This window comes from Manis javanica, chromosome 7, assembly GCF_040802235.1.
Source record: "Manis javanica isolate MJ-LG chromosome 7, MJ_LKY, whole genome shotgun sequence".
Classification (NCBI taxonomy): Eukaryota; Metazoa; Chordata; class Mammalia; order Pholidota; family Manidae; genus Manis; species Manis javanica.
Genome location: NC_133162.1, coordinates 49,072,925 through 49,087,364, shown reverse-complemented (window position 1 = coordinate 49,087,364; position 14,440 = coordinate 49,072,925). Strand labels below are relative to the sequence as shown.

The 14,440-nt window shown below is 35.1% G+C and overlaps 1 protein-coding gene across 6 annotated transcripts in view; it reads right to left on the bottom strand.

The window, feature by feature from the left end:
* Window positions 1-14,440, bottom strand: part of CTNNA3 (catenin alpha 3) — a 1,703,691-nt gene that overhangs the window by 780,121 nt on the left and 909,130 nt on the right. For all 6 annotated transcript variants that reach the window (XM_073240982.1, XM_073240983.1, XM_073240981.1 and 3 more), the window contains one exon: window positions 4,734-4,886. In XM_073240982.1, coding sequence (XP_073097083.1) covers window positions 4,734-4,886 — 153 coding nt within the window. The remainder of the gene's footprint in view (window positions 1-4,733; window positions 4,887-14,440) is intronic.

The window sequence follows — 14,440 nt, the reverse complement described above, 5'->3', positions numbered from 1 at the left end:
TGAAGCTGGCTATTCACATAGAGAAACTTCTCTTATTCATAGAAAATTTTCAAGCCTAGATCATTAACACTGTCATGCTTAATGGTAATTAATATGGTAAAACCCATGGGATAAACTGGAGATTTTACCGTTTTACTGGGTAGCAACTGCAGTGTTCAGCATGAACCGATTTGCTGAGAAAAAAATGTAATATGGTCCAAAATACTAGTGGAGCTTTAAAATGATTTTTAGAGGAATAGTAAATATAGCCATTATAATAAACAATGTGTTTATTGAATACAATGGACATTCTTCTGAGTACCAATTTAAAGTTACAAGCTTTATCTCTGAAGTAGACAAAGTTATTTAAAAGTGTCATCAAATTGTCACAAACTTCCTGAGGGAGATCTGGAGCAGGGTTTATAATGTGTGCATTCAATAATTAATGGCATAGGCATTTGCTAACATCTCTATGAAAAATTATTTTAAAGCGTCCATGTACAGTAGAGCTAGGAGGTACTCTACTAAATAATTGCTCTCAGGCATATATCTCAAGTCCAGCTACTGAAATCCCCAAAGTCAACTTTTGAGAGAGAAAGAGAACTGAGGCTGAGGTGGTGTTAGGAATGTGCTCCTTCATTCAATACAGATTTATTGAGCACTAACTATACAGACTGCTTTTAGAGGATGCTCAAAGCAATGGAAGATAAAATCATTACTCTCTAGAATATTTGTTAAGATAAAGATTAATATTTTTAACTTCCTATTTAATAGATATTATTGGTGGAAGCCAGTGGAGTTAATGGTGCCCTAAGTCGCTATCAGTGCAAGATCAAAGTACAGGGGAACATAATTCAATGAGCATATTTGCCATTAATTGCTGATCACTACGTGAAGATGATTTTTAAAATGTCAACCTCTTGACTTCTTATTTGCACTGTGGTTTGGTGGATCAAAGAACACAGAGTAACTTGGATGTTCAAAGTAGGAAAAGCTTTGCATAATAGTCACTTAGTTCAGTATAACTGAGAAAAAAAATGAACCACAACAATCAAGGTTCTCCAGTTACCAGTACTATGCAGATTCTACAACACCATTTCACCCTTGGCCATTTTATACCAACCTATCTGGTAACATGACAGAAGATCTCAGACACAACTCCTCTGGAGAATGGGGATATATGCAGGTCTGACTTCCTAGCCATTCTGTTCCTCATTCCCACTTCTTTTCTCCATAGTCAGATCCTTTTGGTTTTCTAATTATATTACCCACAGAACTTTTTAATGCTTCGTGTTCAGTTACAATTTTTACTATATTTTTTTGTAAAAGTTCCAAGTTAACCATTATCTAAAGTGTTCTTTTAACAGCATACAGTTTTTCTTCGAAGATCTGATAGGAATTCTTTAAAAATGGACTTTTTTTCCCATTTAAGTCTTACTTCAACAAGTTCACTGATTTTAGATTTCTCTGACAAACATGGTTGAACACAAAACCCAGCACATGTTGAAAATAGCTTTTTCTTGAAGTCATTTAGAATCTAAGACTTTTTTGCCCTACTATGTCAAATTACCCAGCTTGGGAATAAGATGGTTATATGTGTATGTCTATGTTGGGTGGTAGGGAGAAGGAAGGTTGGAGGATTGGTAAGCAGTCTATACAAAGTGAATTCACAGGGTCCTCTGAAACTGATATATTTAAGCTCTGCTATTTTCCCAGACTGTATCACATGCATTTCTGTCTCAATGTAAATTAATGATGATTTTCCTCTGCTGCTTTGGTTAGACAGCTCCTTTCAAAAAAGAATTTTCCTGGGAGATAAATGAGGTACTCCTTTTTTTTTTCCTTTCTTGATAGATACTGTACAAGCAGTACACTTAAAAACCATTTTCATTTTCTCTTATGTCTGTATCTCTTAGAAAACTACAAGTCTCTCAATTGTAAAAAATATCTGTTGGATCACAGAATCTTAGAAACTGGTAGTAGGCTTAGATGTTATATCATTTAACCTTCAATTTATAGATAAAGCAAATGAGCCCTGAGCAGCATAGAAGACTAGTAGTTTAAAGGTGGCCATGAATGCTTTGCTATTCCCTCCACTGAGAGGTGGAGTCTCGTGCCTCACCTCCTTTCCCCAGCCCCCCTTGCGTTTAAGCAGGCTCTGTGATTCTTTGACCAATAAAATACTATAGTGGAAGGAAGGAGTGCCCTGCCAATTTCTGGGCCCAGGACTGAAGAGAATTACAGCTTCTATTTCCCATCTCTGGCTTGCTCTTAGGACTTCTCATCTCAGAATTCCATCAACTCTGCTGTGAGAAGCTGAAGCCACATGGAGAGGCTGGGTATTTTCAGTCAATGACCACAGCTAAACTCCCAGCTGACAGCTAACATGCACTCTCCGTATGTAAAATTGCCATCTTGTATGTACAGACTAGTGAAATCTTTGGAGGGCTCCATCTCCAGCCAATATTTGACAGCAATTACATAAGAAACCCTAAGTGAGAACTGCCCAGCTTTTCCCAGAAGTCATCCCACAAATCAGTGAGAAAATAACAAATGGTTGTTTTAAGCCACTAAGTTTGGGGATGGTTTGTTATGTGATAAAAGTTAATTGGAACTGAAATTTTCTAAGTAATACCAGAGTGGGCGCTAGAGGACTCCAAAGCATAACCGTGTTGGGATGTGTTAAGGGCATATACAGAGTTAAATAAGACCTATTCTTAGTCCTCCAGGCCCTCAAAATTCCAAAATCATTCTTTCAATGTTAACATGAAATGCAGAATTTTCAAAATCCTTAAACATTTAAAACAGATTCTTAGAGCTCTGTCTACCTAACAATAAATAATAAATAATAAAACCATTATTTGGTAATAAAGGTAGCATTCTCAAGTATTCATTGAGGGCAGTACCTCATTGAAAGAAAGAATTCCTTAGGCAAACTGATTTGAAAAAATTCTGACTTAAAGAGGTCTCTTTATCTCTGGATTTTTCAAAAATGTAAAATCCAGGAGGAGATATAGCTAGAACATTTTTCCCAAAATTGTATGATCAAGGAGACCTTTATTGAGCACCTTGTGAAATGTATGTTTCATAGAAACATTAAACTGAGAAATAGGAATAAGGATACAACTTTATTAGCAGAAACCAGCTTTTACTTCCACAGTATTTCACCAAAAAGATGTTGTTATAATTTGTTGTGCCTTCAGCATAGAGAACACATTTTTAGGCAAAACTTTTATGACTGTCAAGGGCTACCCTTAGGTATTTTAATGTCCTGCTGCCTCTGTTTTGTTCTTTTATTTTTAACATTATCCTGTGGGGATAGTTAATAAATATTTGAGAAATGAGTATAGTAAAAAAATAAAATTAGATAAATAATAAAAATAATTGAATGAATTAGTTAAAAATTTTAAACCTGCTAATCAGCTCTGACTCCAACTAGCCTGGTTTGGGTTTTATACCTTTATTGCCATATAAGGTCAATGGAAATTTTATGAGTTGTCCTGTCTCACAGAGTTCTTCAGATGCTCAAAGATTTCAAAGTTGGAGGTGGATCAGTTTTATAGCTGAAATGATCTTAGCAGTCATCTATTTCTCCATTTCTTTGATTTTCTAGATGTGGAAACTAGGATCCAGAGAGTATACAAATGCTAGCTACACAGTAGATCCACATCAGCAATGTTGGGAAAGTCCTCAATTTTAGTAGATATATCAAACACTGCAATTCTAATTCAGGTGGTGACTATCTCTAACTCACAAGTTTTACAAGTAATTTGGGCCACCAAATACATAATTTGTATTAATATATTCATTAAGTTTATGGCCAGTATAGGAAGGAGTAGCAGTCAAAACATTTAATGATCAGTAGAAAGGGGCACTGACAATGAAAATAGGCTAGCAGAAATAACTGGTACAATCAAACCAATGGATACCAGCAGTATATCAGCTCTGGTCAATCAAATTTCCCCCTTTCTGTAACTGGTTCCTGGCACAGTGAGTACTATCACCTTACTTGTGTTAGAAATTCTTACACTCAGGTTGTCTCTTATACTGGTTGCACTTTTGATGTCCATTAATACAATAGGTCCCATTATCTGTCTCCTGGGAATCGTCCAGCACTTCATAGCTCCTTCAGCAATATGTCACCTTGCCCTCAAATCACAGAGCATTTCCATGTTTCTAGTTTCCAAACAGTAAGAAATGACAGTTTTATCATCTCCTCTTGCCCCTACTGGGACATGGAGCAATTCACTACCCCCACTTAATTAATCTAGGTCTCTCTATCTTTGTATATACTACATCCTTGTTCTAGAATCATATTATATAGTCAAATAGGACTTGAAAGGCTGAAGGAGTAACATAGCCATGAAAAGATGGTAAAGAAACAATAAAATGGCATGAGATAGAGTATTTGATACCTTAAAGTTAGAATAGAAAGAAAATATTTGTAAGGATAAGACAAAGTATTAGCATTTAATCAGTTTTCTGGAGGGGGAGGAGGCTCTGAAAAAAATATGCATTAAAATAAACCAGCATTGATCACAGTTTCACTGTTCTTTCTAAATAAATTGTTCCTTTTCCAAGCCAATGGGTGGATGGTTTATACAATTTGACATCTATACCTTCATATTACCTTGGCCCAAATCTGCTTCACTTGTAATAAGTTGTCAATGCTTTTGAGCACATTTCAACTGTGAATGGGGAATGAGAGCCTCATTCTCCTGGATTTAGAGTAATGACAGTCAGAGAATGCTTACCTCTACAAGCCTGCTGGTGTGTTCACGAAATATCGCAGCATATTCTTTTATTTCTTTTTCCCGACCATTCTTGGCAGCTTCAATGAGAACCAAAAGTGGGACTGTCGTATCCAAAAAAGAGTCTGACACATGATCTATAATAGCCTTACGGAGCTGAAGAGAAATTTTAAAAAAATAATTATTTTTCAGAAACTAGTCCATATTACTTCCTACTTTTACAATCTCAGTAGTTATATAATTCATTTTAATATTTTCTGCACAATCTCTAAAGTAATAATATTTAAGACTGAGTATGAATGTCACTTGCAAAGCTAAAACAGCAAAATATCCAAGAAAAAATCATCAAGCAATAGCTTGTTTGCTCTCAAAAATCATGAACTGTTTCTTAAGTTGTACTTAGCCCAGAGGTCAGATTGTAAGTGATAATTCTCGATTTTTCCCCCAAAGAAATTGCACTATTGTAATGTTTATGCATGTGTACATCATGTATTTTCATAATTATAAAATTATGAAATATTTTCTACCTTGTTGAAGGAACAGATGATAAATTCTGATTAGCTAAATTGTAGACTTCATGGTAATTAAACCAAGTTAGATCACTGATTAAGCCAGTTGCTAACAGATTAATAGAGCAAAGAGATTAATAAGTGAGTGTGATGTCCAATTTTCTCCATTTGCATTAATTGTTCTTGCCCTCACACCTTAAATTATTAAACAAGTATAACATTCTGCCACAATTAGTTCTTTTAAATTAGATTATGTATAAACGTATAAATGACGATCAGGCAATTACTCTACTGAGCAGATATTTTCTGAAATTTAGAACTGCATTAGGAAATTAATACATGTATTTATATAATATGGAGGTCTTACGGATCACAATATCTTGAAATGTTTCATTAACAATGTCCATGACTATGAATGGCCACAAAGTTTTTTTGATAAATCTACTAATTTAATTTAATAATCTCTATACAGTAAAACAAGGACATGAATAGCTATCAGACAGGAAATTTGTAATTTGCCTCCTGTGAAAATTTTATTTTAGGATATCATTTTTTAAAACCAATTGGCACTTATCCTAGTTTTGGATTACATGAAAATTGATAATACATTTTCAAGTGATTGAATGATGTAGCTGCATGAAAAAAGAACTCTCTTCCAATAATAATTATAGGATACTAAATCCACAATAATTACGGATTTCAGGGAGAAAAATACCTGTGCCTAACATGGTAGAGCTTGCTCTGAAGAGCTGTGATATTTTTGGGCTACCAGCAATTTCACAAATGCTGTAGGAAGATTTCACAAGGAAAGATTTTGCTTAGCATGCAGAAAGGCAAATCACTAATGGAAACTAATCAGTATTACTGAGCACTCACGAGGACAAGACATAGAGGTCTAAGTGGTTTAAAAGCAAGGAAAGACCTTGAGTGAATGAACAACGTCTTTGATGTCAATAAAGAATGAACCAAGGAAGTTAGCAAGAGATCCTAAGTTAGGGCTTGAGCTGGGAACTACAGGTTGTGTTAGTTCCAGATATAAAAGAGAAAAGTTAAAGAAATCTCAGGATGGAGTGGTTCATAGGAAGCTGGTAAGCAGTTTTCAGTGACTGTCCCTCCCCTTTATCCTCGTCTTTCATTTGTCACCGGGACACCCAGAAGGAGAACTAGGAGGAGATCCACACTAGAGACATGTGACTGAAAGCTAGCATGCACACAGGAGGTAATTCAAGTAACAGAGGTAAACAGGGCCACACAGAGGGAGATGCACGTGGAGGAGATGTCCAAGAATGAAATCTTAAGAAATACTACCATTTCTGGGAGTCATGCAGATAGAGGAGTAGTACCTTAAAAGAAATTGAAGTAATAGCAGAAACAAACAGAGCAAATGACAGACAACTGAGAGAATTTCAGAGAAATCTCTGTCGGTGCTCTCCAGATGAATTTGTCATACCAAATGTTCTTATAATACCCATATAATGGACTTACTGAATATTCTTTCCTATGTATTTGATTTAATTCAATTCGACACACACTTCAGAAGACCATTTCCTTACTTTTCTACCAAGAGCAAGGTATTGTGAGAAATGTCAAGACAGAAATATACCATCACTTATAATCTAGTGGAGGAATAAGAGTCATTACATATTACAATAAAGGAAAACTAGGACTGATAGCAAAGAAATTCTAAGAAAATAGTAGGTTTCAGAGCCTAATTTTAAAGATAAATAAAAAGTACCAAGACTTGTCTATTGGATTTGACCACTCAGATAAACTCAGAGCAGTTTAAGAGAAATAGTGGGAGCAGAAGTCCTATTGCTGTGGTTTACAGAGTAAATAGAGGACAAGGAAATAGCAACAGTAAAAATAAATTCACATTTCTAGTAATATGATTTTGACATAAAAAAGCAAGACTTTGTATTAATTGCATTGAGATATAGGTTTAAAGAGGAATTGTTTCTCATATAAAAACACTTTGATATATGTTTCCATCTACAGTTATACCCAGAGACTATATAAAGTCAAATGATCCTCATGTGCTCCTAAAAGAATAATTTTGATTTATCACTGTACAAAGTCTAGAGAAAGAATACCCATTGACTCATATTGTGCCAATCTTTGTAATTACTTGAATAATTACAGTAGTTTTTTTCTAGCACTGGATACATTGCTATGTCTGCACATCTCCCCTCTGTGATGTTACTTCTTGTCTTCCCTTCATTTTAATGGTATTTAGTGACCTCTCCTTTTTTTTTATTACTCATTCAAGGTTTTCAAATATATTTCCCTGCCATTCATTCAGTCCTCCATCTCATACATACAGGTTGAAACATAGTCAAAGGTGAGGCCCAATTCACTATTAATTAAAGAATAAATAAGTTCTTTAGCTAAATAAATGTTTTAAAAATTAAACCAAATCAGGAACACATATTTTTGCTTTTTTCAAAAGCATGTTGCTAACTATATAACACAGTAAATGAGAAAAAGTGTAGCAAAGAGGTGTGATATTATGTTCAGTAGGACAAGACAGAAGGGACTGGAAAATGAGCTTTCAAATAAGTTCTATGCCAATGTTTTCAAAATTGTGTTTGAAAATGGGCTGAAATTAGCTGACATAGTATAATGTCAAATATAATGAGCAAAATGAATGTTCTTTTCTGTATTTATATATTCATTCAATTTAACAAATGCATTTTAAGCCTTCTCTGTAAGGGCAGGGCACCACTCTAGGCAACCTGGGGAATGCCAAAATGACAAAGACAGGGTAACTATTAGGGAGTGAGAGATGTACAAAGAGTTTGATGAGTATCTTAAAAGAAATGCAAACAAATAAGAAGCAATTACTCTTATTGTCATGGTTAAGAAGACTTCTGTAGGAATGAGATGCATGTATCCCATTTTAAAAGGGATGTTAATAGGATGTTAAGGGTCAATACTGGGAGGTGGGAAACAGCATTCTAGGAATAGAAGCTATCATAAGCAAAGAAAATGGAGGGATCCTGAAGACATCACAAGTATCTAATGTGACTAGAACTCTGGTAGAATGAAGATTGAAATACGGTCTCATTAGGTACAATACAGGTAATGGAAAGCATTTCAGGTAGAAAGAAAAATATAAGACAAAAAGGTTAAAAGATGACAGAAGGAAATATGCAGAAATTGATGACCTGTGTGGGACATAAGTGATGCCTTTGAGAGAGACCACACAGTCAGGAGGCAGAGAGATAGCTTTCCTTTTGAAAGCATCTTAACCCATGTAAACAACCAACAGCACAATTAATTCAACAACCCTCAATTTTCTCACCAGATTGCCTATCTTGCTGATTCCTGATCATTTACCATCACTTTCATAGCTAGGATTATGGACTACATCAGAGGCTCTTGGTGCTTTATATCTCATCCACTGGACCAGCCTCTGATTTCAGCTTTTGCTGTGAGAACTGTCCCATGTCCTCTGAAGACATGCCCCCTCGACTGCTTCCATGCTTCTCTTGGTTATTCCTTCTCAGGGCCTGCTCCAAGTCTCTGAGGTTCTCACCCTAAAGCACTAATGGCCAGGAAGTTCTGGAGATGCGCAGCACTGGGAGCAGCCCCCAGCCACGGGGGCTGAGAACTAGTGGATAGCATTCCCAGCTTCCATCTATTGCTCAGACAGTTCTGGGAGACACTCCGTCCCTCAGAGGTTCTTAAGCTCCTTTCACCTACAGTGGCAACCTCAGTAGGTTTTATTCATCCATTCCTGCCTGTTCTCTCACACTTCATGTTCTCTTACACTTGCTTCTTGGAATTGCCTCCCAAATAAACTGCCTGAACTGAAGCTCTGGTCTCAGATGTGCTTTCAGGGGAATCCAACGTAAAATAGACACATTTGTCTGGTGTTAATGTTGTCTGGCCATGTACCAAGTAACACAATCAAATGTCTGACATCAACTAGCTATTGATAATCACAGTTTGCCACTTCTGCTTTGCAAACCACTGGGTTGGATCTTGCCATCCTCTGTATAATGCAGACTACAAAAGAGGAATTATTGTGAAATAGGACTAGAAGTGCATATAGGTACAAGATGTGGAAGGCCTTGAATGCTATGCTAAGTAATTTTCTTTACATGTTCTGACATATTCATATACAACATTTTTTTTTACATGTAAGTTGTATAGTCATCCATATCTGTGTAAAATACCTAAGTAGCCACTGTCTTATGTATTTACACATAATTTTCCTGCCCAATGGAAAAGCTTATTCTTTTTATTTGTGTGATACATAAAAAACTTTAAAGATGACTCCAACATGCCAATGTGGAAACTGGACAACATTAGCAGCCGTGGTACTAAAATCTGAAGTTAGTGGGAGGCAAAAAGGAGTAAGAGTTATATATTTTCAAAAAATGTTTGGGGCTAGGCAAAAACATGTCAGCCACAAAACCAAACTGAAGGGCTTTCCATCTTTCTCACTACAGTTTAATGAAAGGCTTTGAGACATCAGTTTTTCTATTTGCCACTGATAAAAGTGTTTTGAGATTGCAAATAAAATTATGTATTTCTGTACAATTAAAACCCAGAAGTGAAAGTTGTACATGAAAACTAAGAAAGCCCTGCCTTACCACCAGGAAAAGCAGAATAGAAAGAATAAAATTATAAGGGAAAGAAGAGAAAGTGTTTTAGGAAAGAATCATTCAGGAAACAAGAAAAACTTGTATTTGCATTTAAAAACATTTTAAGTCAAATAGCAAATAAGATTTTCAAAATTCAACTAACTAATTGAAACTAAATCACCTAAAAATTAATTCAGCATCTACCTACTGTGTCAATTTAATGGGACTTGTACCTTATGGATACTTAATATTGTTTGATGAGGAGGAGGAAGGAAAGAAGGTATAAGAACTTACAAATATTTTTCTCAGTATGGCACTGGTATTACCAACATGAAGAATTCATGGATAGAGCACTTCAGCAACTCAAGAATCAATCAAGTTTTTTTCACTTGTTTTTCCCAGAATCCTATTTTATTTGACATACTACAAGTCCTTACTCTTTCTCAATACACAGAAATAAAAAATTTAGCCTGTCTTTATTGAAATCAAATATATATTTCTCCTCCACATAATATAGTAGAAATACATAATACAGAATATATTAAATTGTTTTTAATTTTCTATTTTTAAATAAAAATATTAATATGCAACCTTATGTTGGCTTCAAATGTACATCACATTGGTTCAACAGTCCCCATGATCAACTTACATTGTTATTGTGAATTACTGTGCCCTTCTGTTCCCCTCCCTTCCCCCCCTGCACTCACCCCAACTCCTTCATCATGGTAACTGCTAGTCACTTCTCACTGTCTATGAGTCTAATGCTTTCGTTCCTTCTGTTTTGCTTTGTTTTTATATTCCACAAATAAGTGAAATCATGTGGTATTTGTCTTTCTCCGCCTGGCTTATTTCACTGAGTATAATATCATCTAGATCCATCCAAGTTGCTGCAAATGGCAGGATTTTTTTACGTTTTACGGCTGAATAATATTCCACTGTGTATATGCATCACCTCTTCTTTACCCATTCATCTGTTGATGGGCACTTAGGTTGCTTCCATATCTTGGCTATTGCAAATAATGTGGCAATAAACATAGGAGGGCATATATCTTTTAGAATCAAAGATTCTGTTTTCTTTGGGTAAATTACTATGAGTGGAATTATTGGGACAAATGGTATTTCTATTTTTAGTTTTTTGAGGAACCTCCATATTGTTTTCCACAGCAGTTGCACCAAATTGCATTCCCATCAACAGTATAGCAGGGTTCCCATTTCTTCACATCTTTGGCAGCGTTTGTTGTTTCTTGTCTTTTGAACAGTGGCCATTCTAACTGGTACAAGGTGATATCTCATTGTGGTTTTAATTTGCATTTCCCTGATGATTGGTGATGAGGAGCATTTTTTCATGTGTCTTTTGGCCATTCTTATTTCTTGTTTGGAGAGGTGTCTGTTGAGGTCTTCCACTCATTTCTTAATCAGGTTGTTTTTGGTTGTTGAGGCATATGAGTTCTTTTTATATTTTGGGTGTTAACTCCTTATCAGAAGATCATTTACAAATACATTATCCCATATGATAGTATGCCTTTTTGTTCTGCTGATGGCATTATCTGCTGTACAGAAGTTTTTAGTTTGACACAGTCCCACTTGTTCATTTTTTATTTTGTTCCATTGCCTGAGGAGATGTGTCCAGGAAAAAATTGTTCAAAAGATTTCTGCCTCTGTTTTCTTCTATGAGTTTCATGGTTTCATGACTTACATTCAGGTCTTTGAACCATTTTGAGTTAACTTTTGTGTATGGAGTTAGACAATAATCCAGTTTTATTCTCTGACATGTAGTTGTCCAGTTTTCCCAACATCAGTTTTTGAAGAGGCTATCTTTCCCCCACTGTATATTCATGGCTCCTATATTAATTGAGCATAGATGTATAGGTTTATATCTGGGCTCTCTATTCTGTTCCATTGATCTATGGGTCTGTTCTTATGCCAGTACCAAATTGTTTTGATTACTCTAACTTTGTAGTAGAGCTTGAAATCAGGCAGCATGATACCCCAGTTTTGTTCTTCTTTCTCAGGATTGTTTTGGCTTTTTGGGGTCTTTTGTGGTTCCATATGAGTTTTAGAACTGTTTGTTCTAGTTCATTGAAGAATACTTTTGGCATTTTAACAGGAATTGTATTGAATCTTTAAATTGCTTTGGGCAGGAGGACCATTTTGACAACATTAATTCTTCCTATTCATGAGCATGGGATGTGTTTCCATTTATTGGTGTCTTCTTTGATTTCTCTCATGAGTCTATTATAGGTTTCAGAGTATAGGTCTTTCACCTCCTTGGTTAGGTTTATTCCTAGGTATTTTTTTTTTTATGCAATTGTAAATGGAGTTGTTATTCTGGTCTCTCTGCTAGTTCACTGTTAGTATATAGGAATGCAACAGATTTCTGTGTATTAATTTTATGTCCTGCAACTTCGCTGAATTCAGATATTAGTTCCAGTATGCTTTTGCTGGATTCCTTAGGGTTTTCTATGTATAATATCATATCATCTGCAAATTCCTTTTCTTACCAATTTGGATGACTTTTATCTCTTGTCCTGTCTGAAGCCAGGGCTAGGAACTCCAGTACTATGTTGAATAAAAGTGGTGAGAGTGGGCATCCTTATCTTTTTCCCAATTTTAGAGGAAAAGCTTTTAGCTTTTTGTTGTTAAGTATGATGTTGTCTGTAGGTTTGCCACATATGGCCTTTATTATGTCGAGGTATGTACCCTCTATACCCATTTTGTTAAGAGTTTTATCATGAATGGATGTTGAATTTTGTTGAATGCTTTTTCAACATCTATTTAGATGATAATGTTGTTTTTCTCCTTTTTTTGTTAATGTGGTATATGATATTGATTTACAAGTATTGTGCCTTCCTTGCATCCCTGGAATAAATCACACTTGGTCATGATAAATGACCTTTTTGATGTATTTTTGGATTCAGTTTGCTATTATTTTGTTGAATATTTTTGCATCTATGTTCACTAGGGACATTGGTCTATAATTTTATAGTTTTTTGTTGTGTCTGTCTGGTTCTGGTATTAGAGTGATGCTGGCCTCATAGAATGAGTTTGGAAGTATTCCCTCCTGTTGTACATTTTAGAATACTTAAAGAAGGATAGGTACTAGCTCATCTTTAAATGTTTGGTAGAATTCAACTGTGAAGTCATCTGATCCTGGAGTTTTGCTTGTGGGAGTTTTTGATTGCTAATTTATTTTCACTGCTGGCAATTGGTCTGTTCATATTTTCTCTTTCTTCCTGTGTCAGTCTTGGAAGGTTGTATTTTTCTAGGAAGTAGTCCATTTCTTCTAAGTTGTCCAATTTATAGGCATATAATTTTTCATAGTATTCTCTAATAATTCTTTAATTTCTGTGGTATCCATTGTGATTATTACTTCTTCATTTCTGATTCTGTTTATGTGTGTAATCTCTCTTTTTTTCTTGATAAGTCTGTCTAGGTGTTTATCTATTTTGTTTATTTTATCAAAGAACCAGCTTCTGGTTTCAGTGATATTTTTCTATTGTTTTATTCTCTATTTTATTCACTTATGCTCTGATTGTAATTATGTTCCCACCTTCAACTGACTTTGAGTTTCATTTGTTCTTCTTTTCCTAGGTTCTTTAATTGTGATTTTAGACTCTTTATTTGGGATTGTTCTTGTCTCTTAAGTTAAGCCTGTATTGTGATATACTTTCCTCTTAGAACTGCCTTTGCTACCTCCCACAGATTTGGGGCTATTGTGTTTTTGTTTTCACTTGTCTCCATGTATTGCTTGATTTCTGTTTTAATTTGTTCATTGATCCATTGGTTATTTAGAAGCATGCTGTTTAATCTCCATGTGTTTGTAGGTCTTCTGTCTCCTTTTTGTAATTTATTTCTAGTTTCATACCATTATGGTTGATATGCTACTTGATACAATTTAAATCTTTTTAAATTTATTGAGGCTCTTCTTGTGGCCTGTTATGTGATCCATCCTGGAGAACATTTCATGTATACTTGAGAAGAATGTATATCCTGCTGCTTTTGAGTGGAACATTCTGTAGATATCTGTTAAGTACATTTGATCTAATGTATTGTTCAGTGCCTCTGCTTCCTTATTTATTTTCTGTCTGATTTATCTTTCTATTGGTGTGAGTCATTTGTTAAAGTCTTCTAAAAAGAATGCATTGCAATGTAGTTCCCTCTTTAATTCTGTTAGTATTTGTTTTACATATTTAGATGTTCCTATGTTGGGTACATAGGTATTTATAACAGTTATACCTCTTGTTGAACTGACCCCTTTTTTCTTAGGTAATGTCTTCCTTTGTCTCTTGTTACTTTGTTTTGATATCAATTTTATCCAAGTATTGCTAATCCTGCTTTTTTCTTCCTAATATTTGCATGGAATATCTTTTTCCATCTCTTCACTTTTTGTCTATGGCTTTTGGATCTGAAATGAGTCTCTTGTAGTTAGCTTAAAGATAGGTATTGTTTCCTTATCCATTCTGCCACTCTATGTCTTTTGATTGGTGTGTCCAGTCCATTTATATTTAAGGTGGTTATTGAGAGATATGTACTCATTTACATTTTATTAATTTTTCCCCCTTTTTTTATAGCTCCTCTCTGTTTCCTTCTGCCTCTCTTATACTCTTCTCTT